This window comes from Natrix helvetica, assembly GCF_964273705.1.
Source record: "Natrix helvetica genome assembly, chromosome: 13".
Classification (NCBI taxonomy): Eukaryota; Metazoa; Chordata; class Lepidosauria; order Squamata; family Natricidae; genus Natrix; species Natrix helvetica.
In genome coordinates, this window is record NC_138557.1 from 2,948,473 (window position 1) to 2,975,257 (window position 26,785).

Here is a 26,785-nt window from a genome sequence, read left to right on the forward strand (position 1 = left end):
ATCATGATTTAATCTAGCTTGTAACCTGTTATCTCAGATTACTAGATACTAGTTAGCTCATTTTGCAAATGTATTTTAATCCTCTTGTAAATTTTATTTTGTTCAGTATCTGCCCTGGTCTTTGACTGCAATAAACTGAAATGGGAGCATTTGGTAGCTGGCTGGGACTCCGAGTATTATTTCCTGCAGCTCATGTTTGTCAGATTAAAATTTTATTTTATTGGCTCATGAGTTTGCAAATATGAATGGAGCATTTTCCATTTGAATTAGTTAACGGGAGACGTGCCCTCTGTAGTATCAAATGAAAGTGCCATAATTTCTTCTTTTTCTTGAGGCTTTTTTTTTTATAGAGAACACTTTTCTTTTTAATGTTCCATGTAGGATATTTCGCATAAATGAAAAATCTACTCTTCATTCTATTTTAAAACCATATGAAGTGTGGCAGTCAAATGATTGAATATGCAGGCGGTGGTTCTGAAATAAAAATGCATTGACGGGTGTTAAACAATCTTCCTAATTCAGGATCCTTCCAGGAGAACCCTGCCTCACCGACAAAGTGTGGTCAGGAATTGAAATATTAATGTAGACTAATGTAATGTAGTCCAGGAACAACATCTTAAAGTTTTTGAGCAAACATCCATAATATATAACGCCCTAAGGAGACAACGAAAGGAAACTAGATGTCCCTGCACTTTTCTTGAATAGCAATAGCACTTATATACCACTTCATAGTGCTTTTACAGCCCTCTCTAAGCGGTTTACAAAGTTAGCATATTGCCCCCAATAATCTGGGTCCTCATTTTACCCACCTTAGAAGGATGGAAAGTTGAGTCAACCTGGAGCCGGTGAGATTTGAACTGCTGAACTGCAGCTAGCAATCAGCTGAAATGGCCCGCAGTGCTGCACTCTAACCACTGCCTTTTGAAAAAGCATCTTTGGGGCAACCAAGCTCAGAGGGCAGCAGAGTTCATTCCTGAGCTACAAATATTTAACAGAGTTGGAAGAGACGTTATAGGTCATCTAGTCCAACACCCCCTCCCAAGCAGGAGACCCTACATCTTTTCATATTCTCTTCCATCAAGTCACATTTCTCTGGAACCATTTTGCAAACAGCTACAATCCCTTGGCATCAGGTTCACTCCACATCTTGTTTTCCTCCTTAAACGTTGAGTCCATTACTATATCCAAATGACTTGGGAGAAATGTTTTTAATTCTGACTGCTGGATTGAACCGAACTAAACATACTCCAATGGTCTTTTGTACAGATTTGAAATTAAACCTGCAGCCCCTGCTTAACTTAATAATTTCCTGATCTCTTCTGCCAAAGTCTCTTGCAATAAAATATTTTTATGGCGCTAACATCATATTTCATTTAATCCATTGCGTAGAGAATTGTCTCCTAGCCTAGGAATATAATTAGCGGAATGTCAGCAACCTGCTGTTCCAATGAACTGAAATAAAAGAGTCTGTCTGCTTCTGGATTTGCATTTCTGTTTGTAGTCTGAGAAGCAAAAAATAAACACGCAGAAAGCTGTTGAAATGATGCTGCGAGATGAGTGTGAGTCAAACTGCAGCACATTATTGGTTAGGAGGGATTTTTTTCCCCAGAGTCCCGATTGGCTAGAATTCTTCATTGCTCTTTTAGTTTGATATTTTCTACACTTTGAAAAAAAATGTTCTGAAATGGCACTCAGACCTTTCCGAAATCATGCTGATGAGTTTGTTAGCAGTTGTCATCTCCACTATTCTCAGGCCAAACTCAACTAAAGTCAAGTCCCTATTTCCGTTTCCCCCCCCCCTTCTATTTTTCTTTGGATTGACATGAGTTCATTTGCAGAAATGTTGCTGAGTCCCATAAAGAAACTTTTGCATTTCACTTATTTATTTATGGTCTGAGACTGAGTCAGCATGGATTGTTCAAGACCTGCAGAATATATTTTTGCCTCAGGACAATGTCAACTTTTTTTGTCTTTAGGCACTGAATACTTCCCCACTCCTTCTGGCTTCATAATATTTTTATTCTTGTGCTGGTTTTCGTATTTCCAACTAAGTTTAAATGTTAAAATAGTCAGCAAAACAGTATTAGGAAGCTTCAATATGTAACGACACAAATGTATGTATATATTTTTTAAGTTTTATGTATTGGTTCAAAGTGGAATTAGTCAGAATCACAAGAGAATACCATTTTACCGGGATTACTTTACTACTGTTTTTAAGCTAAGCGTTTTAGAATGATAAAGATGGGATATGTCTTGACAGATCCCTAGCCTCTTTGCAGCTACTCACGGAAAACCATTCAAGTAATTCTGTAGCAGCTAAGTCTTAAAATATTACATTAGATAATTGCTTTCTGTAAGTATGCTACACTTCTATGGCTTCATGAACATCTAATGTTCCAGTGTCAAATTTTATTCTGAGAAACAATATTCATCAAAATCCATATTAATAATAAAAAAAGAACAGTGTTCCTGTTTCAACAAGAGTCCCAGATGGTGCTATGCCCATTGTTTTCCTCCAGTTCTTGCAAGTTGATAACCCAAAGAAAACCACACATTTTGCTTTCTAGGTTTCTGGAGCATGATTCTGCTAAAATGCCAGGCTACAATTCACTGCGAGGTTAATACTGGGAGAACTGGGTGGAAGAGGGATGGACTGGAGGCCAGAAATGGCACATTTGCTGACTTCTAGTGAGACCAGGTCCATTTTCTGCTCTCTCCAGGCTCCAGAGCCTTTCTAGGAGTTTGGGGAGGGCAAAAACGGCCTTCCCCACCCCACCAGAGGCCAAAAAAAGCCTTTCCCCCCAACTTCTTGTGGGCCTAGAAGGCCGGAAAATCAGCTGGCCGGCACATACATGCGTGCCGGACCTGAGCTTACGTGCCCACCGATATGGCTTTGCGTGCCACCTGTAGCACATATGCCGTAGGTTCACCATCACAACATTGGATTGTTTTCCCAGACTTCATCAGGGGAAAAACCTCTGCGCTCATACAAGAATGAAACAATAGAAATACATTTTAAAGAATTAAATGTCAAATAGTTTTCATCATGCTGCTTAGACAATCAAAGCAATCATTTCAGGAAGCTTAGTTTCTCACCAAAGACCCAGGTGAAGAGGGGGAAAGTGGCATCTTTCCAGGCCATGATCCATAATCAGTTCTGAGGTACCACTAAGTGTTCTAGTTAAATAAATAAAAGTACCCCTGATTGAATGTATTACTTTGATATAATACGGGCCTATGTATCGTTTTCATTCACTACTGCTAACTGCCTTTGTATTAATCAGCCAGAAGAGCAAATTTTGAAAAACGAGGCAATCAACCTCTTTGAATTACGTTATAAATTTGTGTTGAAGTAGATTTTTATACTTTGATCTAATACTATTACTGAAGTCTTGTACAGCGTAATTTAATACATGTTAACCAGTCCTTAGGGAGTCCTTGCTCCAAAGTGAAATTTCAGACCCAAAGAGGGCTTGTAACTGATATTATAACCAATCTAAATGCGGATTGCATTTTCTACACGGTAATCATATTGTATCTCCTTAGAAAATCAAACACTCGCTGATGTGCTTAGGGAGGTCCCTTAGGAATTCAGTACAACATCATGGATTGCCCCAACCCTGCTAAAACACAATCTATGTTGTAAAAGGATATGATGAGTTAAAGCAAAATAGAGTTTTCTTCCACTAGCCATATTCTCCCAAAGGAATAGTGCATAATCTATCAGATATTTGAATTAATGACCTCGTTGCTGTGTATATTTTCTGTATTCTTTTGCTCCTTACCATTAATACTCTGCTGGGGAAAAGAAGAAGAAAAAAAACCTAACAAGATTTTTGTATTATTTACTTCTTGGCGTAGCTGACTTCAAAGAGATGCTCTGATGTATAAATATGGAACCGGATCAAAGCTGCAGCACAAAACACACCAAGTCACCAATAGTCTGTTGTCGTTTTCGTGGTTCAAACCAATTGCCACAGACTTACCCACAGACAAATTTTCCCCGTGGAAGCACTAACTTCTAGCAGGGACTTAGCTCCCACAAAGGCACACCATGACACCAACCAGATTTTCTTCCACTTTTTAGAGGTGGGTAACGTATTCTGGAAAATATGGGCCGCAAATGTTCAATTAACATCTTCTCCATTCCGTGGGAGATCGGTTGAACTGAAATGGACAGTTCTCCAAGGCTTTTGACTCTGTAGAATAGGTTTTGTTCTCAACTTTGGAAAGAAAGAAAGAAAAACAACAGGCTTCTTGCAATTTCTAATAATCTGTCATGGAAAAAAAGAAGTGGAAAGAAAGGGACGAAAAGAGAAGGGGAGGATAGTCCAATTAGATAAATATATATTGACGTTTTCAATTTCTCTCCATTCACTACGTCTGCGGGTGAAAATTTCTGTTAATAACAGGCAAAGGAACTCAAGTCAAACTACAGAATATTACTGGAGAACAAAACAATATGTCTCCCCTCATTTGCAGCTCAGCTTCAGATGTCAAACTAATAACTTTTCACTTTTAAGGAAAGACACATAAGTGTTTCATATTCTGCTCTAGCCGTAATAGGTATATTTTAATATGCCCATCAGAACAAAAAAAAAGAGCTAAAGCAAACTGAGAAAACTAAAATTCCTGCACTGATTTTGAATAGGGTCCCGTTGAGGAAGTGAAGGCTGAACGAACTGTATAATAATGCTTCAGAGGTTTTAATATTTCTAAAGCAGCAAATCCGTTACGTCAAAAGGGCTAAAGCTAAAGAAATCAGATTTTAAATACTATAATAAACCCATTAAGGGAGCTGAGAAAACGTCTAAATAACAGTTTCATAAAGCCAGAATTAGTGGACTTATGAATAAAATGAGGTACCCCGAATGTAACACACAATTTTACATAATGCCTTAAAAGAACTGAATTGATGTCATGGAGACACTAATGTTTCTCTGGTTCTGTCCCTTCACAAGTTACTTTGCCATTTCTCCTGCCCCCAGTTTCCATATTTCAGGAGAAACTATCTGCCTAGACTGATGTTACCGTAGCTTACGGTATTTGTTGTTTTCGATACGTTTGTCGGTCTCAATCCTTGCTTGCTGCCTACAGTCCCTATACCAGTGGTGTGTTCCTACCAGTTCAACCCAGTTCGGCTGAACCGGTAGTGTTATGGCGGCCTGGGTCGTTGGAACCGGCAGTGACCCAGGTCTGCCACACCCCTGAACCGATCACCCGGTCTCTTCTGCCTTCGCCAGCATGTTTCTGTGTATGCACAGAACAGTTTTCAGTCAACTGCGCACGCGGCATGCCAAACGCCCTCTCAGCGAACCAGTAGTAAACTGGTTAGGAACCCACCACTGCCCTGTACGATAAGATGAGCAGATTTATTGCATTGTAGAAATAAACACATATTAAAAAATTACGCATAAATGGGAACTCTCAACATCTATGAGGAAATACCACCAATGTGGGTATTTTGCAGTGGTGGGATTCAGCCAGTTCGCACCTATTCAGGAAAAGCGGTTGTTAACTTTCTAAGCAGTTGGGAGAACCGGTTGTTGGAAGAAATCTCTTTTTGCTTTTTTTCTAACAGCGCTAATCCTGTAAGGAAGGCAGGAAAGAAACATTCTGGTGTTGCTTCTAGCCTCATCCTTATTGCCCTGCGTACAGAAACTGCCTCTCCGGTTAACCTACATTACATTGTCACAGCTAAGGCGAAGCGTCCATTGACGTGAGTGACGTTGAGTTGGCCACACCCACCCAGTCACATGACCACCGAGTCCCGCCTATCCAGTTGGTTATTAGGGCAGAAAACTGGTTGTTAAATTATTTGAATCCCACCAATGGTATCTTGTAATTTGTCACTGGAATCTAGTGGCATTAAAATCAGGCAAAAGTATTACATGGTAATGTAGTATTATTTTCCAGCTTGACAACACGATAATTCACAATCTGGTCCTTTTTTGATTGGCTGCTATTAACGGTGTCACGGGAGGTCAGTACGTTGCTGACAGTTCCTGTCAACCCTTGTTGAGCAGGGGAGGAGACTGCCAAAGTAAGATCTCTTGATCCGCATAGGCATGGCAAGCGCGACTGTTTCATTTATTTTGGAAAAGAAAGGATAACAGCGATGAGTAGTGTGAGCTTGGGCTAAGGTGGGTGTGTGGGGAGCTTGGATGCTTAATCATGCAGAGAGTGCATGGATTGAGAATTTCAATAAGCCCCCAGAGCAGGTTTTTGATGGTTTGCGATGCAAAACTCATGGCAAATTCCGCGGAAGAAAAATCAGGGTTCAAGAAATGCGTTGTGGAATGAGGAGCCTGCAAACTTTGCACTTAACAAATTAAGTTCTGGAAGCATCACATCTGCATAAGTCTGGAAATGGAGAGAAGGGTATTTCCTTCTTTGGTGGGGGTCTTGGGGAAGCACCCCGGTGGCTTTCCTGTTGGGCTACAAGAAACAGCCAAGCAAATTCTGCTGACTTCTGTGTCATGGTAGTCCTCGATTTACAATACTTCATTTAGTGGCCACTCAAAGCTACAAGAGCACTGAGAAAAGTGACTTATGACCATTTCTCACACTTACGACCTTTGCAGCATCTACTTTTTGGATCACGTTAGAGAAGGATGGTCAAAGTCCCCATCCTGTTCCACCCGTGTCGGAGGCGCCTTCTAAGGTGCTTCTGGGTTGAAAGGATTAGCTGGTGACATCACTTTTGCCCAGGGGAGACCTATGGGGGCTCTTTTCATATCCCCATCAAGGAGCTGGAGCGAATGGGTCTTCAACACTTGCTATCTGCCAGCCCACCATCCTAACCACATGAGCCACTATGCTCCTTAATAAGTCAAATTTAATTGGAGCTTCAAGGTGGATCTGGTCTCTCACACATGATGGTCCATCGTAATAAGGAAGGGTGCCCAGGTCAATCCATCTATGGTAAGAGGGGAGGGAAAGGAAGGAAGGAAGCAGTGGTGGGATTCACATTTTTTACTACCGGTTCTGTGGGTGTGGCTTGGTGGGCATGGCTTGGTGGGCTTGGCTTGGTGGGCATGGGTTGGCTTGGTGGGCATGGCAGGGGAAAGGATACAGTAAAATCCCCATTCCCTCCCCACTCCAGGGGAAGGTTACTGCAAAATCCCCATTCCCTCCTGATCAGCTGGGACTTGGAAGGCAGAGAATAGGTGGGGGCGGGGCCAACCAAAGGTGGTATTTGCCAGTTCTCCGAATTACTCAAAATTCCCACTGCCGGTTCTCCAGAACCAGTCAGAACCTGCTGAATCCCACCTCTGGAAGAAAGGGAGGGAGGGAGGGAGGGAGGGAGGGAGGGAGGGAGGGAGAGACTTCTGTGTCATGAATCAGATCTACTTTTCTGCACTCTGAATCAGGTTAGAGAAGGATGGTCATACCAGGTGCTTCCGACGTTATCTTTATAACTGGAATACAGGTAGTCCTCGTTCATTAAGTGGCCACTCAAAGTTACAAAAGCACTGAGAAAAGTGATTTATGACCACTTTTCACACACTTCGGGGAGAGGGGGCGGTCTATAAATCTAATAAAACTTAAACTTGCAGCATCCCCATAGTCAGAATTCAGACGACCGGCAACGGGGTCACATTTATGACCCTTGCTATGTTCCGGGGTTCACGTGAAGGCCCTTTTTGCGACCTTCCATTTTGAATAGCCATTCATGTAACAACCGTGTTACTGACCTATCAGCTGCGGTGGTTCACTTAACAGCCGAGGCAAGAAAGGTCGTACAATGGGGCAAAACTCACTTAACAACAGACATGTGGGGCTCAATTGTGGTCGCAAGCCGAGAACCCCCTGAGCTAGAGGGAAGGAAATTGGGGAAGGCCAAACTGGATATTTGGAAGAATGATGGCTAAACGTTGCATTTTGCCCCGACCTTCCTTCTCTTCTCCCTTCTCTTCTACCAACGGTGCCAGTTGTTCAGTTGTTAAATGGAGCCAACGGCAATTTGCATTTTATTTTGTCATCTGTGTATATAGAACATTCTGGCCGAGCCGATTGTGGGATATTTTGCTGGCTTGAGGAGTCCAGAAATGTTAGCACTGGGCAGCATTTTCATCCAACGCTGTTCCAAGACCGATCTCAATATTGCAAACAGAGGATTCATTCAGTCAATTGGGCTGGCCTAAATGGGAAAATGCCCATGTCTCTTTTGCATCGTAAGAGGTCAGGAGAACAGGTCAGGTCAGGGATGGTTAACCTTTGTGGTGCCCAGTGCCCAAAATGCAATGCAAGCACCCCCTGCAGGCAGCCCTTCCCAGCGCATGCATGCCTAACCCTTGCGCATGAGGCCCATCACCCCCTCTCCCATTTTTGCATTCCAGGTTGGTGCAGGATGCTTTCCAGGCCCAAAATGGGGCATAGGGGGGTGGGTTTGCACAGCGCCCCCCCATCCCGGTTTTCGGCCTGGAAGGCCTTCTGCGCCAACCTGGAACGCCAAAATGGGACATGGGGGAGGTACGCAAGCCCCCAAAATACAATGCAAGCACCCCACACACATGCACCCTGCCCCATCCACATGCACGGCAGAGACCTGAAGACCAGCTGGCCGGCTGCGGGCGATGGCTGGCATGCCCTCAGAGAGGTCTCCGTGTGCCATTTTGGTCACGCATGCCATAGGGTCACCATCATGGGAATAGGATGTCTGATCAAAAGGCTACACAGTTTCCATGGTTTGTTTTGGGCAATCTTGGGTGAGACTTTCGGCGAGATTAATTCCATCTCCCCTCCCCTTCAAATAAAACCGATAGGCTTATTTCCTTACATTGGAAAATCTGTATGGACAGTGAGCTTCTGGTGGGAGTTTTCATTTGAATCCATTTGAAACAGAATTTTGATTCCCCCCCAAATATCAATGAAGCTTCTGAGACTTCAGTGCTTCTACCTTTCTCTCATGTAAACGTTTCCCCCCCCCCCCACCAACAGTTTTCAATTTTCCTTGATAAAAGACTGTTTTTATAACAACATTGGCGGTTATTTTATATGAACAATTTCATTTTTAAATCTCTCTTGAGAGGCGCTTAACATTCTCAAGCCCACTTTCCAAAGAACACATCAACTTAAAAAGTCAAATATACTTCTAACTACTTTATTTTTTAAAAGGCAACTGCATTTTCCAGAGTATATTTAAATACAGTGCATATCCAAGTATAAGTATAGCTTGTTATTAGATACAATTGCTTTTTTGTGTGTGTTCTGTTGGAAGAAATGCCCTTCTGGGTTCAGTTCCAAGTGGGGGAAAAGACACTGGAAACATGGAGGCTGCTTGGAAGGATGGTTTTAATGGTGGACAGGACCACATGGTTTGAGCTCCTGGGCAGAAAAAGCACATGGGTGAGAGATAGAGATAGATTTATACCCTCTATTGGGCTTTGAATTTGAGCTTGTATTCTGTTTGGTAGTCAGACTCCCACGGGGGCCATGCAGGGGCAACTCCGTAGGCTTTCCTGAGTCCCAGGCTTGGTTGAGCCTTGCTGGGTGATGATGTAATGAAAGAGCTTTGGGATTCCTATTATGGCTCTGCCTGAAGGAGGTAGATCTTTGTTATGTGGAATAGACTGGCGCAGGACTTAATGGCCCATTGACAAAGGGGGGGGGGATGCGTTCCTGCCTCCATTTTAGGGGAAATATTCTGCCCTTTTAATATTTCCTAAAATATTTCATTTTTCTAGGAGGGGTGGGTGGGTGCTAACTTCCTACAATTCAAAAGCAAGTGTAATTTATTCAAATTGGTTAGCTGCCCAATTCCAGCAGACCCAGTGTATTTTTTTAAGCCAGTTTCTAACTATGATATCCACATTTTTATTGGTACCTGCCAGTTATTAAAGCAGTAAATTGATTTGATGCAGATAAGGCAGCTGAGTGGATATATTGTTAGGTTTACTTTATTCCTCTGGTATTTTCTTTTTGTCGGTATGCCAGTAATTTAGACAAAGTTGGTTTTGATATCTATCATCCAGGCTGGGTTAGATCTATGCAAATGAATGCATTGTTGACAAATACTGCAAGCTATTGAGAAATGCATGTGAAGAATATCTGTAATACTTATTAATTTAATGGGTTTGCCTTTAATTTGAAAATGCTTCTGCTTTGCTGTTAGCCTCCTGGATTGGCTTTTGTCCAGCAAATGTTTTCGGTAATCATGAAACATGCTAATTTAATCTATTTGCACCTGAAACCAATTTTGAAATTAGCACCTGTTAAGCGTTGCCTGGGGTTGTTCAGCAAACAACACAAAATGCAACTAATTTGCTTTTTAATGAGCAAATAATAGTATGCTATTATTTTAATCCATTTTACATCAGTCAAGGTTTGTGGTTAAGGATGTACTTTCAATGATATGTGTAACTACAGCAGCACGGCTTAATGATGTACTAGCTTGTTATGTGTGAAAACAAGAACGTGTAAACAGATGGCACTGGGTGAATTCTATTTAAAAGAGGGGTTGGGTTTCTTTTTCCTTTTTTGCACAGCACAGTAAGTATTAGTACTGTTAAATGCCTGTTATGATATCTAGTGCTAATATTTAAATCCAGGCATCACCAGTTTAAATAAAGCACTTAAAAACATTCAGATATCAGAACAATCTTCAAAGACCCAGGAACCCCAGAAGAAAAAAAAACAGGAGTCATCTACAACAGTTTGGACCTTAGGGTCCATTAAATTCATAATTTAAATCCCACAGACCACTAATACTCGCCCCTCCCCTGCCGGCCCCTGCTTGCCTCCCCACCTGAGCTCCTTAGGGCCCCAACAGGAAGCAGTTGCTGGAGCTAAGCAGCCACCAGGAGAAAGAGTTGGCAAAACAGCTCAGTTCAAATTGGATCTGACCAAGAAGGAGGTTCAGCAGAAGCACCTCACTGAGGACTAGGAGCGTAGGCTTTCCAAGCAGAGGGAAGACCTGCGGGAGTGCAAGGCCAGGGACCGGCGCCTGGAGGCTCAGCGGGCTGAGATGGTCAGCCAGTTCCAGGCCATGATGCAGTCCCACTGGAACGAGGCCCTCCGGCTCTTTGCCACCAGCGACGCTTCCCTCCATCCTTTGCCCAAAGCCCCCCACCAGGAGGCTAAAGCAGACCCCAAGTCAGAATTTCTGCCCCCCTCTGACCTGCACAAAAAGACCCCGAAGTGGGAGACTCTCTGCAGCAACACAAGCCTTCATTGCACGTATCCATCCCAGGGGCCGTAGTTTGATTTAGTGCCATATGAAAAAATGCAAATAATTTTTCTGCGGGCCACCAGTTGGTGACCGCTGATCTACAACATACAGTGTAAGAATGACAATCACCACCAAGTAAGACAAACGGGCAGAGGACTGGCAGAAGTCATCCATGAACACCAACTGGCAGTCAGAAGGCATGACGAAAATTCTTTTATTTTTATAACATATAGACAGATTTAACTTTAATTTCCAATTGGGAAAATGTGACCATCCTAGACCAAGCCAAATCCCCCCCCCCCAAAATGCAGGGAATTTCTAGAAGCCTGGCCCTCTGACGAATCAGCCATCAACAGACACATAGACATTAACAACATCTACAGACGATGCAAGAGAGACAACCAACCAACCAGCCCAAAAGAGAATGAAAAAACTCCAGCCCTCTCCACCAGTGATCAGCACCCAGGTCAGCGTAGATTAGCTCCAAGGTCAACTTCAGACCAACAATCAAGTAAACAACAGCCCATTCAAGAAACTGCCAAAGAGCCATTAGTAAACAGAAAGTGGAGCAAGAGTTTCTCAAGCCTTCCTTGTGGTCATTTTAGGAGAGTTAGGTGGTTGACTACGGCAGCTTTAATGAGTATTACAGCTCATTCACAAAATGCTAACTATGATTTAGCATTTTGTTTACATCCAGTATTACTAGCATTAGTCATGGGTGAAGGAAGCTACTTAGAAATGTGAATAAATGAATATTTAAGAGTATTTTGTGATGTTTAGACTGCAGTTCCAATCTCTATTACCTTACACGTGTGATTAAAACACACTTAGGCTATATTGTGGCAAGTTAAATGTGTTGCTTTCTGCTGAACCCCAGGGGTACCCCAGGAAACGTGCATCACAGAGCATTAGAGATGTTCAAGTAAGTTACCAAGAGATATTTTTTAAAAAGTTTCTCGCCTTCGGGATCAGCTGATATTTATTGGAAACAATGATTTTTCTCACCTTGGCCGTCTCTTAGCTTTGAAACAAAGACTGCCCTTAATTCTACTCCAAGTCAACACGCTAAGCCCTCCGAATGCCAAATACATTATCTACCCTGTTTGTAAGATTGGGGAATGGGATTTAGGTAGACGGATTAGCAGACAGGCACAACATGATGTGGACATCTGTCTGCGAAATAGATTCGTGACACTTCCTGCTTAAAGGATGCAAGGACTTGTTATGAAGACATCCTGAAACACACTTCACCAAAGGAGAATAAAGAGTCACCGCAAGTTCACCAAGAGATTTTATACGGTGTTGATTAAAATACGACATGGACCTCCCTCCCTTCTCCTCCCTTCCCCTCCCCTTAGTTTTCAAACCATACCCTTTAGATTATTAATCATTTTTGCTCTTAGGAAACATATTTGCGAATTTGAGTTAGACATCCATCTGGTCCAATTTCTGAATTGTCATTTAAATTATATATTATGCAATAGAAACAGATGACTGGAGGCGCTTGTGAGATGCAGTAGAGAGTTTGGAAGAAAAAAATGAGCAGCAGAAAATGGCTCTTTCCCGTTGAGCAATTTTGCTGTATCCGGGTTTACGCTCCGAGCACAGCCTCAGTGGGATGGAAGGATTCCTCAGAAGCCACTACAAAGAGTTTATTCAATGTTGGCTCAATTTGGACATGACTCCAGCTGTTTCAAGGCAGAAATGAAATATGAATGATGATAAATGCTGCCATTCAGCATTTTCCTCAGTATAGCAAGTACCCGACTGGTCAAGGGAATCGGCTTCTGATAAAACATCTAGCAGAAAGAGATTAAATGTTTCACATCTGGATGAACAGAATGAAATGGACGACCTGGAAGCATTTAAGATCTATTTATCTCCAGCTCTCCCATTGCACAGAGAACTGGAAGGCCACGGATGGTAGCACCCAACTCATCCTCGGTTCTCAACTACCAACCCAGACAACCTCTGGACTATGGCCTAGGTGGTTTGTGTGAATGCACATGTCTCCTCTTCTTGTGTTACTTGGGCGAGAGCCTACTTCAGGTCAGTTCCTTTTAAGGAAAACAAATAGAAGTGATTCTTGGAACATAGAATATCACCAGAGCTGGAAAGGACCTTGGAGGTCTTCTAGTCCAACCCCCAGGAGACCCCATTTTTTTTGAGTTTCTTGCTAATCACATCCATCTCTGGAAAGAAAATATCAGAAAGGAGCTGAATATTTATTTTACCTTTAATGACTAAAGATGATTGATCTCTCTGACGGGCTTAGCTATGCCTTTTGATGTGACTACATTATATCCTCAAAGTTCAAAACTGTTTTGATAATGTTTTTTTTTTAAAAAATTCATGTCTACATCCCCTTTCTAGAAGCGCATCTCATTTTATTTCCATATTAACATTTCAGGAACTGGAGCTATTCCTCTCAAATGAGCTAAGGTGATTCCCCCCACCCCCCAGAGGTGAGAGTTCTGATTTCAAAGTTGATTGATGTCACTTTGTTTAATCTAAATCACTTTGCCCCATCCTGAATTCTCCAGTTATTTTAGAAGACAAGCCCTACTAACCTATGCTGATAGAATAAAATAACAGAGTTGGAAGGGACCTTGGAGGTCTTCTAGTCCAACCCCCTGCCTAGGCAGGAAACCCTACACCACTTCAGACAAATGGATATCCAACATCTTCTTAAAAACTCCCAATGTTGGGGCATTCACAACTTCCAGAGGCAAGTCGTTCCACTGATTCATTCTTCTAACTGTCAGGAAATTTCTCTTTAGTTCCAAGTAGCTTCTCTCCTTGATTAGCTTCCACCCAGTCTGATGGCAAAGACCGTGGACCAGAACCAGTTCCAAGTGGAGAAAATGGAAATTACAAATTCTCAATAACTCAGTCTCTACTACAGGTAGTCCTTGACTTACAACAGTTAGTGCTTAGTGACTGTTCCAAGTTACAACAGCACTGAAAAAAGCCACTCATAACCATTGCAACATCCCCATGTTGGTCATATGATTTAGAAATCAGGTGCTCCACAGCCGACTCACATTTATGACAGTTTCAGTGTCCCGTGTGTGTGTGTGTGTCACATGATCCCCTTTTGCGACCTTCTGACAAGCAAAACCAATGGGGGATCCAGGTTCACTTAACAACTGTGTCAATAACTTAAGAACTGTAGTGATTCACTTAACGGTTGTGGTAAGATGGGGCAAAGCTCACTTAACAAATTTCTCCCTTAGCAACATAAGTGCGGGGCCTCCACATTGTGGTTGTAACTCAAGTTCCACTTTGCAATAAATATTTGACAACAAAGACAACAACTCAGGAATTCTGCCTGCAAAGCTTAGTCTCCCCTTTTTCATTAAAAACATTCTGTTATGATGAAGTGAATCAGCCTAGCGATATAATTTATCCAAGCCCCTTAATAATTGAAAGGCCTCTCTGATCTCCGGTTGGGCCCTACACATTGGCAAATAATCCCTCAGGAAGACCTGGCATCATGTGCCAATCTCTTTAAGATCTGTTCGTGGAAGGATCTTTGGACAACCGTGTCCAGTCTTATCAAAGGATCTCCAAATTGCTTTTTCTCCTCTTCGCTTTCAGAGTAACGCAGGCTAGGCAAAGTGGTTCTGAGAGGTTCCAGCTTTTAATTAACAGCATGACTGAAACGGTGCCAAATGAACGGAGAGCATATTAGCTTGTAATTTTGTAATAATATACATTGCGTCTTCCATAAAGGGAATAATTAAACCCTATGTTGGCTTCTTCGCTGTTGTTGCTCATTGGCAGAGGGAGGGACTTTTCAGATAGAGGGAAGCTGCTCCTCTTTCCCACACTTCAGATTTGCCTTCGATGCATTCAGTCTGTTTCTGAAGCAGAGGTGTGTAGAGCAAGACGCGGAAGTTTTTATTCTTTGCACTTGCCCTTGTTTATTAAAACACAAGCAGTAATCCCAACGAGAGAGATCAAGAGTTGTCTTGGGAACAGCTAGAAGTAAAGCTAGAAGACGATAAACAAAAGCTTTGCTTACTGCACAGTTTTCAAATGCAAAGCTCCGTTGGCAAAACACTCTGTTGATAACCTAAGCCAGGGGTGTCCAAACTTGGCAACTTTAAGACTTGTGGACTTCAACTCTCAGAATTCCCCAGCCAGCAAAGCTGGCCCTGTTTAGGAATCTTCACATGATCTTGATTCTATCCCTCTCTTGATGCAGCCTTAATCTGCTGCACATGGCTGGCTCCTATTTAAATGGTTGTCCACTAGGACCCCAAGATCCCTCTCACAGTTACTACTGTTGAGCAAGGTACCACCTATACTGTATCTGTGCATTTCGTTTTTCTTGCCTAAATGTAGAACCTGACTCCTTTCACCATTGAATTTCATTTTATTAGATAGTGCCCAATGTTCAAGATTGTCAAGATCCTTCTGTATCTTTAGCCTATCTTCTGGAGTGTTGGCTATTCCTGCCAGCTTGGTGTCATCTGCAAATTTGATGAGTTCCCCATTTATTCCCTCATTCAAATCATTGATGAAGATGTTGAAGAGTACTGTGCCCAAAACAGAGCCTTGGGGTACTCCACTGCATACTTCTCTCCATGTAGATGCAGTTCCATTGAGGACTACACATTGAGTGCGGTTGGTCAGCCTGTTGCGAATCCATCTGGTGGTGATGCTGTCCAACCCACATTTTTCTAATTTATCTAGTAGTTATGGTCTACTTTATCAAATGTCTTACTGAAGTCTTAGTAAATTATATCGACAGTATTCCTCTGGTTCATCAATTTTGTCACTTTTTCAAAAAATGCAATAAGATTAGTCTGCCATGATCTGTTTTTGACAAACCCATGTTAGCTTTTGGTTATTACTTTGTTTGCTTCTAGGTGTTTGCTGCTTCGTTGCTTGATTATCTTTTCCAGAATCTTCCCTGGTATTGAGATCAGGCTGATAGGTCTGTAGTTTCCTGGATCTGTTTTTTCCCCTTTTTTTGAGGATGGGAACTACATCAGCTCTTTTCCAGTCCTCTGGCAGTTCCCCAGTCCTCCAGGATCTCAGTGGTTCAGTGGTTATGAACCTAATTCATAAATGAGATAAATCAAAGATTTCATAGGTTTCAGGCAATTAACCTTGCATTTATAGGCCTGTAAGCAATGACTAGAGTCCAGATTCCCCAGTGAGTAGAAAATATACCATATTGGGACAGACCTGAGAGACTAAATAAAACCTTCCACTTTTTTCCCCTTCTTCTTTTAGTATTACTGCATCTCATCAGTCCGCTAAGGTCTAAATGCCTGATGATGTATTACTAAATTCTTCCAGCCCTACCTTTGCCAGAATCCATAAATCAATGTGAAAAGGAAAATGAGATTATTAGACTGTGATTCTGGAAGGTGACTTCTGCATAGATGTGATAAAGATACCAGGCTTCATTTAAAGGTTTCTGAGCCTTTTCTTAAGATGTGGAGATTACGGTGATCTCTCTATTATTGGGGCTTGTCTGGACTGTAGGGGGAATCCTGTCAGAGCATACGGCCTCCTTCCAGCAGAGTTTTCCCTTCTCACAATTCCTAGCTTCGCCTGACTGCTGTTGATGGATTTTATTACATTCAATCCACCTGAAATGCAGACTGGTTTCTCCCCGCTTAAAATTATCTATAAAAATAAGAGAGTCGTTTTAGATTTGCTGAGCATACGGTAATAGAGGCATAAAATATATATATTTCCCCCCTATCTTTTGGAAGGTTTGTCGAAAATTCAGGACCATCATCTGTTTTGGTAAATAGGATACGGTAATTACCATTTAGAATATATTGGTGTTAGCTATCTTGAGCCACTGCTGCTTCCTTGGACATCCTTAGGGGTGTGTGAGTTACAGTGTACTTTACAGCTCATAAATTTGAATGCTATAAGTCGTACTGTCTTTTTCACTTTGGATATATGTTCAGAGGGCTTTGAATCTCAGCTGCAGGAGCGCCTGTTAAAAGAAGACCTTCAGATGAACTAATAAACCAAGGAGGAAGAAAACCTGGTTAGTTCCAGAGAGTCTTCCGTCTACTGGTGGCACAGCGGTTAGACCGGGGTGGAAATCCAGATCAAAAAATGCATCTTTTGACTGCTTTCTTCCTCGTGTGGCAGCATTCTGCCCCTGTTTTTATAAGCTCAGAAATGTAAGAAGCTTTAGCTAAAGAACAAAGCTCATTCTAGGGATTTCACAGATTTTTTATGATTTATATTGTTTTATTTAGTTTCTTAGTATGATTTGATTGCTTATTTAGTATCCTATGACTATCACTAAATGTTGTATCTTATGATTATTATCATCTTATGATCTATCTATCATCTATCTATCTATTATCTATCTATCTATCTATCTATCTATCTATCTATCTATCTATCTATCTATCTATCTATCATCTATCTACCTATCCTATATTTGTCTGTCTGTCTGTCTGTCTGTCTGTCTGTCTATCTATCTATCTATCTATCTATCTATCTATCTATCTATCCTATATTTGTCTGTCTGTCTGTCTGTCTGTCTGTCTGTCTGTCTGTCTATCTATCTATCTATCTATCATCTATCATCTATCATTCTATCTATCTATCTATCTATCTATCTATCTATCTATCTATCTATCTATCTATCTATCATCTATCTATCTATCTATCTATCTATCTATCTATCATCTATCTATCTATCATCTATCTATGATGCAGGTTCAAAGAATGAGTTTGTTGTGACTCTGCACTATTCAACAAAAGAGTTGGGCTTTCTTTTTGTGATGTAGCAAACAAAGGGAGATGAGAACTTGGCATGAGCAGCTGAATATCAGCTTCATAAACTGAAATACTTATGAGAGCCCCTGGCAGCCTAATACAAAGGCTTGGCACATGTACAAATAAGCCCAGAACCTTTTGTACGTTATAACTTCCCGATGTATCTAGACCAGGAAAAAAATGGTTAGAGGTTTCTTGAAGGAAATTGTGTTATGGAATTAAGTTTTAGTTTCCCGGATGATTTGGAAAGTATTTACTATATTTTGCATAGGGCATGATCATATAATCCCATGATGGAGAACCTATGGCACACATGCCAGAGATGGCATGCTGAGCCTTCTCTGCTGGCACATGACCCATCGTCCCAGGTCAGATCTACGGGGCATTTCGTTTGTGAACTTTTGTTTCCCTGCAAACAATGAAACAGAAGCTCACGAAAGAAAAAGATCTTACCTTTTGTCACATTGGCTGTGTTGGAATGCCCTGCCTCCCGCCCGCCAGCTGGTGTTTGGGTCTCTGCTGCGTATTTACACAGGTAGGCGCATCCACATGCATGCTCAGCTTTCAGTTGGGCATGTGCGCACATGCAGTTTGGGTACTCGGTGGATAAAAGGTTCGCCATCACTGATATAGCCTCAAGCTGAATCCTGGCTTGTTCTTTTACACACAAAAGGGAAACAGTAAAGCAAGAACTGCACAAAACCCGTGGAGAGCTTTGGCTAAGTCACGCACAGGACGGATTTGTGGCATTGTTGGGCTTCCGAAGCTGCTGCAAGATCATAATTAGTGTGTCCCCTGTTGTTCAACAGTGTAACATTTCATCTCTTGAATTTCTCATTTGGGAAAAATAAAAATAAAAACAATGTACTTTAAGAAGCTCTTCTGGTAGCTACTGTGTGTCCATTTTTTGGCTGTAGGTGTAAATATATGGGAATGTTGTTTGGGGAAAAAGGCACCTACCTGATTAAACATCAAGTCTAAAATCGAGTCTAAAAAAAAATGTGGGAGGAATGATGCGAATTTGCATTGGAATTCTTAGTTCCAACGAGCTTTTGTCTAGGATTATATTTTAATTTTGTTTCAAACAAATGTTACTCTGCACTGCTTATTTAGCTCAACTAAAGATATTTGCATAATATGTAAACAAAAAGTTGAACAAATGTCTTTTTTTTTAATGGGCTCAAATAAATCTTGCAGAACATTGGCCTGTTTTATAAATCATGCTGTTTTATAAATCATGCTTTTCAGAATGTTCTGATCCGCTAATTTTTAGTTCTAAAAATACCCGAGTTTGATGATTTTCTTATAATCTTGCCTGAATAGATCTTCAATGTTGCTCTTAAGCATTTATTCAGCAACCTACAGCTGTTGAATTCCCAGGCGCGATAAGAAATACAATTTCTGGGAGACCAGTCTACTTTGAGTTTAGATGATTGCTATGATGTGTTCCAGTTGAGATGTTGTCCGATAGTCAAAGACTGTGGATCATCAAACTTGAACATAGGACATTCAAGAACTTGCTTGCTTCAGGCTTCCTTGAGTTTGGGAAGAGGGAAAACTGACGCCCGCATTTGCTTTTTCATTTCTTAACATAGGCAGTAGGCCTGTCTGGCTGAGACCCCACACTGTTCTCCAAACAAACAAACTGGTGTTGTATAAAAAGCAATTTCTTTCTTAAGACTCAGAGCAACAGAAAGTTAATAAAAACAAACAAACATCCAGCTTTTAATGCCCAGCATCGGATTCTCAAGTCAAGTCCTGGGGACCCTGGCATCTTCACTTGTAGATAATTAATTTGCAGACCCACTTAATCTAAGAATGATGATTTCAATCTGCAGACGATTACTTCGCATCTATTTTATTATTCATTGGTTGTACAGAGGCCAGCGCTCGTATCTATTAGCCACCACTTTTTAAGCAGATACAAATCATTGGGCAGGGCCCAGTAAAAAAAATGGAGACGCGGTAATGCCAGAGAGAAGTAACAAGGAAGCTCCCCAGTGTCGCATTATTTTCCTGTTAATTTGCGTGTCGATTGTAAACAAATGAAAATGGGTACAAAGAGCTAATTAGGGTAACTAGTTTTTAGACATGGCTTCACTGAATGGCTCAGCTCAACAGTTCCCAAGGAAAAGAAAGTGGATTAGTAAATTTTAATCCACAGCTGCCTTTGTCACATGGTGGCAATTTTAATTGATAGATGAAAACCCTAAAGGAACCTTTTTCTCGCTTGCTTGTGGTCTGAAACATGCAAAGGGTTCATAATTATACAGAATTCTTCTGACTTCTCCTCCATAGTTTGGAAACATATTTTGTGTGTTTGGTTTAAAAAAAAAACATGGCAGTTTTACAAGAAAAATGTTACTGCGATTCTCTGATATCAATGCAATTTTGGCCACAGGCTTCAGCGGAACCAGAATCTATTACAGAATATACCCAGCCTTGAGGAAGTTCTTTCCCCTATTTATTGCTGTCTCCTATGTTTTATTTCAAAGAAAGTGCTTATAAAATTCGGCTCTCCATCTCACACACACATTTCTACAGTTGAAATGTGCAGCAATGGTTCTAAAGGGCAGCTTGGTTTTTGCTGTCTCTTCGAAGAGAAGCAGGCGTTGACGTGTTCCAGTCTTGCCTTCTTGAGGGTGGCCAACAATTGGTGGGGGCAGCTTAGAAGATGGGTTCTCGTATGAAGTGTAATGTAGTTGATTGAATTTAATTCTGCATATTCTTCCGTTCGAGTCCTTTGTGGTGTGTGGTACTTGTGTGCAGTGTGGCATTGCTATGTTTCAACGGACCAGGGTAGTGATGGCTAACCTTTTTGCCATCACATGCCAAAAGTGAGGGGAGCACGAGGGGAGGGTCATTCACATGCATGCCCCCAGTGCATGTGCATGCGACCCCTCCCCCCGTGCATACGTGTGAGGTCCCCTTGCCCTCCCCCTGCTTTTGGTGCATAATGGCACAGTGGACATGTTTTTTCACCCTCCCCAGGCTCCAGAGGCTTTCTAGGAGCCTGGGGAGGGCAGAAATGGCATCCCCCACCCCCCAGCCTGTTATCTAATTTCCAGGTTGTCCGTAGGGCCGTTTTTCTCCATCTGGAGGCTTCAGGGAAGGGAGAAAATCCTCAGGAGGGAGAAAAACAGCCCAACGCACAAACCGGAAGTCTATTCTTGAACTTCTGGTTTGCATGTTGGCTTGTTTTTCGCCCTCTGGAGGCTTCAGGGAAGCCTCCGGAAGGGCAAAAAATGGCCGAAAATGAAGGCCGAAATCAGCTAGCTAGCGCGTGCATGCGTGCTGGAGCTGACAGGGCAACACCTCATGTGTCCTAAGAAATGGCTGCATGTGCTACATGTGGCATGTGTGCCATAGGTTTGCCATCACAGGACTAGGGCAAAACACTTGGTCTTCATCCTCTGTGATGGTCTACTTTGTCAGGATTTGAGGGAGAGTTGATCCCTTCTCCTTTGGCCATTTTAATTCAACAATTGGCTTTATGGGTTGTGCATGCACAGAAGAAACATTTGTTGATTCGTCCCACAATGCTTCTGCCCCAATGTTTTCAATTGAGGGAACACTTCACTTTGTGATCCTGAGTGTTCTCTGAGCATCGATTTAAATTGCTAAGGTTGCTCTCCATGGTCCTGAAAAACCAAGCTTTTCTCTGCAGTCTGTAGTTCTGGGTGAACATTGGTTCATGCATCGTGCTAAATGAACTTGTGTCTTATTTTAAATCCCTTTGATGTATGCTGGGATTCCATAACTTCTAATCCACACCCAATGGCTTATAAACCACAGGGGAATGAGTTCACACCCTACTCTTAGCCAAAACTAAAGAAACCACACAGCTGAGTATGCTACAGACTGTGTAATGAAAGGTATAGTACTATAATAAAAGATGCTATATTATCTATACTATCTTTTATTCCAGGTTACTTCCAATACTTCTTGGAGAACACCTGGCCACTAGGGCATTTGAGATATGAGAACATTTGGGGGCTTTCCACCTTTCATACATCGCTCTTACCACTTGGATGGTTGTCCCAAAGGCGCTTTCTCAAGAGGCAATTGGACTTTCTTTGTTTTTCTCTGAAGATGTTTCACTTCTCATCTAAGAAGCTTCTTCATCTCTTCAGAGCTTCTTGAATGAGAAGCAAAAAGTCTTTGGAGAAAAACCAGAAAATCCAGTTGCCTCTTGAAAAAGCACCTTTGGGACCACCACGACCTGAATGACTGACAATCTCCATAGACAAATATTTTGTGGCATGGATCTGAATGCAGAATCCAACCATAATATTTTTTTTAAAAAAATCTTGATTTGTCCAAGGATGTAAAATTGTAAGATACCATTTCTCACATAAGGCGCCAAAATATCTAAAAGTGATATGTTACCTTGCAGATGACGTCGCTCCCTATTTCAAGACGGAGCCCAGCTTGCCTCAGACGCACCTGGAAGGAAACCGCCTTATTCTCACCTGCTTGGCAGAAGGAAGCTGGCCTTTGGAATTTAAGTGGCTGCATAATGACATGGAAATCACAGAGTTCTCCAGGGAATATAGGTAAGTGATTTGAGAGTGTAGAATCTGAATGATGTCTAGAACAGGGGTGTCAAACTTCATTGAGGGCCACATCAGGGTTGTGTTTGACCTTGGGGGGGGGCTGGGGGTGTGGCCAGCTCAACATCACTCATGTCGAGGATGCCTATGGTGGCCCGAGCACTGCCAGCGAAAACAGACTCTCAAGCTGTTTTCACCTGCGATGACCTCCTGCAACCCTCTGCCAGCGAAAATGTAGCTCGTGAGGGACATCCATGGTCCTTGTGAGCTCTGTTTTTGCTGGCAGAGGCACCATGGGTCGGTCCTTCTCCGTTTCCAGGGCGGCTTAGTGGGCCAGCTCTAAGCATCCCGCGGGCCGGATCTGGTCCAGGGGCCTTGAGTTTGACACCCCTGGTCTAGAACATGGAATAATAGGGGGTTGGAAGAGACCTTGGACATTTTGTAGTCCAACTGCCTGCTCAAGCAGGAGATCCCATTCTCTTCTGAACAAATGGTTGCCCAATCTCTTCTTGAAAGCTTCAGGTGTCTGCCGTGTTTCTCAGCATGTCTCCATACTGATCCGATCCAACTATATCTCTTCATTAATCTCCCTTTTCTGGTTACTCACTGCTTCTATGATATACTCTTAGAAGGTTACCCAAGTCCGTCCCAAAAGCATTTCAGCTTTCGGCTCTTATGCGCCAGCTGTGACAAAGACGAATGAGCTGTTCATATGTCAGCATTTTAGGTGTCCCTTTGCTAAGAGAAGGAGCGACTGGTCCTTTTTGTGTCTCAACGTACGCAGGAAGTGGATCAATCCATGGTCACTGATCTCACAAGCGCCTCTTACCTTCTGGTTTCATCGCAAAGACACGCTGGAATCTAAGCAACCATCTACGCCAGAAGTGTCCAACCGTGGGAATTTTAAGACTTGTGGACTTCAACCCCCCAGAATTCTGGGAGTTGAAGTCCACAAGTCATAAGGTTGTCAAGGTTGGGCGTTCCCTAGTCTCCTCAATCAAATAATCCTCATTATTTCTGCTTCTCTCATTTTCCCCCTCATTGTTTTTTTAAGTGGCTGAATGTTTTCTGTGTGTGGAATCGAAATGTAAAAGCTATTTAAGGTCAGGGTGTTTTGATTAATCATGGAAGAAAGCAGACTTGAGTCAACACAGCTGTTCATTTGATCAATGGGATAAGCTGTGCTGGGGGTCTGCCAGTAACGGGGGAGGGGAGGGGAAATCACACGTTCATATGTACAGTGGAATAGAGGGATAGGTGTAGAGAGCGATGCAAAACAGAGCTCAGAAAAAAATGGGAATTACCAATGGTTTAATGAGAAGTCAGAGCTGCTTTTTCACTTGACTAAACAATTTTTGGCAGTAGCCAGATTAGGCATTGTATATGCATAAGAGGTTCTTGTTCATTTTTAATAATACCTACAATTAATATGAAATAGTATAACGTTCATAATTCTAAAGCAAGCTGCACTTGGGTACTGTGGTATGTTGCAGCTATGGGGATTAGCTGAAAAACTCTCCCTTTTAAAGTAATAATTAAGGCATTTAAGTTTTGCTAACATATAATATATAGGTTCGTTTGTTCCGAATGAAAACAGAGGTTTCTCCCCCCCCCCTTAGTCCTTGATTAATTGGCTTCCTATCCTTGAAACATTTATTTTGTCAAACAAAGTGTGCACGGAAAACTAATCCAAGTTTGCAATATTTATTTGAATAAATATGCTACTATGAATATTAAAGTTCTATTATTTATTTGTAATTGTGTGCAACAAGCCAAGATACGCTTGGCGTTTTTACATGCAGGGAATTGCATTTATTCATTGGGATGAAATGATTACAGACTGTTTGCTTTTGGCATAAGACAGTTTGGCTAAATTTGGCTCTAATCTTGTCTTGTTGGCAAGCAGCATAAGAGAATACCTCACTGTTGTATCTTTTTCTTTTCTTTTTTTGCCAAATAACCACAATATGGCTCAAATGCTGCTTATAATCCCTGCCAGTTACAATCAGCGACAAAGTAATAATTGATTAGAGTAGAAGAAGATTTGCACTGTGGCCCAAAAAGTAATAAAAATGATCCCCCAGCTTAAGTTTATAATGCATTTTAGTTAATACAAAGTAAATTATTCATTGCTAATAAATACTTCCATAATTTATATAGCAAGCTTGAGGGTTAAGGCTGAAAAAGAGAATAAGTACGATTTTTTACAGTGTTATGCTTTGCTGTTCCCATTATTAATCATGATCTGTCATCAATGTATGATGTGTTTGATAATCCAGATTATTCCAACCTCTGCATGATTCATGTGTAGTTTTGTGTAATGTAGAACAATGTATTAATATGTAAGCTGTGCTGGAAAGATGAAAAGCGATATATCTTATTTGGCATTTCCAAAGCAAGATTTACATTCAAGGAAGACAATAATGTTGCAAGGAAACTGGTATTTTGTTCCGGGCTTTTATCATGCCTCCCCACCCCCCAAGAAATCAATGTAGTATATGTGATTTCCCCCCATGTTATCTTTATCAACAACTTTGCATGATACGATGCATCTGAGAGTAAATGTCTCTTCCAAAGTCACCCAGGCAGCTTCACGGCTAAATGCTGAATTTAGGCTTGGTTTTCCAACCACAATCCAAAATAAAATCCTCTGTAGCCATCTCGGTGAGAATTGGTGATGCGCAAATAGGCCTGTTGCTGTGGATTGCAGGCAGTCCTTGACTTACAACAGTCCATTAGAGCGACCGTTGAAAGTTACAACGGCACTGAAAAAAGTGACTTATGACAGTTTTTCCACACTTCTAGCTGTTCTGCAGCATCCCTGCGGTCACCTAATCGAAAGTCATACACTTGGCTCATACTTACGACCATTGCTTTGTCCCAAGGTCACGTGATTCTCTTTGGCACCCTCCTCGCAAGCAAACTCAATGGGGAAGCCAGATCGGCTTAGCAATCGTGTTATTAACTTATGAACTGCAGTGATTCACTTAGTAGTAGGAGAGGTCATAAAATGGGGGCAAAACTCACTTGACACACTTCTCACTTAGCAACATAACCTTTGGGCTCAACTGTGGCCTGAAGTCAAACACTATCTGTATAGTGTTTCCGCGGGTGTGTGAGTGAGAAAGAGAAAGAGAGAGAGAGAGAGATCAAAATTCAGGCACTTGGCAACTGGCACGTATTTTGCAAAATCACAGCGTCCTCTGATCACCATTTCCAGCCAACTTTTGACGAGCGACGTCAATGGGGTAGCCAAATTCGCTTAATGACTGGATGATGCACTTAATGACTGCAGTTAACTAACACAGGGACATAAAATTGGATGCGACTCACTTAACCACCGCCTTGCTTAGCAGCAAAGAATCCTGGCCTAATTGTGATCGTAAATTGAGTACTACCTGTCTGGGATCCACGTTAGTCTTCTTCTCTACAGGATGGTAGAAAATAGAAGAACGGGGATCGATGCGGTGGGAAGCCCCCTGCATTAGAAGCGTGGAAAGTTTTGCACAGCTTAGCTATTCTTCCCCATTAGCTTTAAACGGTTTCTGAGAAAGCAACCTTAAAACCAAGAGCCTTCTTTTAATTCACGCTTCTCTCCTTTGTCTTACAGATACGTCATTCCTTCCTTGAAAAAATCGGACGGTGGTTTTTATCAGTGCGTCGTGCGGAACAGAATGGGGGCTCTCTTGCAAAGGAAATCAGAGGTTCAGGTGGCATGTACGTCTGAATGGCATTTCTTTCCACATTTTCTAAATACAGCCCAGTTATGCGCGATGCAAAAGCATCGCCTTCTTTTGCCTGTTAGCTTCTGCCCATTTTTTGCTCTTTGCCAAGATGAAGGCTAGGCCTCTCCAGATTCTGCAGCATATGGTATATATATATTTAATCACAGAAAGAATAGTTTTACCCGGCCAAAGTTATACAATAAATAATGCAGGCTTTTGTACGGCCTCCAGTTTACCAACGTTGCGCCATTTAGAATGAAGAGGTGAGCAGGCTGTCAGGCATTCACACAGAAGGAAAGGTGAGCTTTACTTTAGTCATGCAACATCTCTGAAAATGTTGTTTTCGGTTGTTTGAATACTCTACAAGGCCAAATTCTTACGTCCAAGTCTAGAGAACTGGCATGGCCAAAACAATCGAAGCAATAAACCGTTGCAAACTCGATTGCGGAAAATACGACTTCAGCAACAGAGTAGTCAACGCCTGGAATGCTCTCCCTGACTCCATTGTTACATCCTCAAACCCCCCACAGCTTCAACCTCAAACTGTCTACCGTGGACCTCACCCC

The 26,785-nt window shown here is 41.9% G+C and overlaps 1 protein-coding gene across 2 annotated transcripts in view; it reads left to right on the forward strand.

Moving 5' to 3' along the window:
* Positions 1-26,785, forward strand: part of SDK1 (sidekick cell adhesion molecule 1) — a 363,040-nt gene that overhangs the window by 51,328 nt on the left and 284,927 nt on the right. For both annotated transcript variants that reach the window (XM_081965817.1, XM_081965816.1), the window contains exons 2-3: positions 22,338-22,497; positions 26,105-26,211. In XM_081965817.1, the coding sequence (XP_081821943.1) occupies positions 22,338-22,497; positions 26,105-26,211 (267 nt within the window). The remainder of the gene's footprint in view (positions 1-22,337; positions 22,498-26,104; positions 26,212-26,785) is intronic.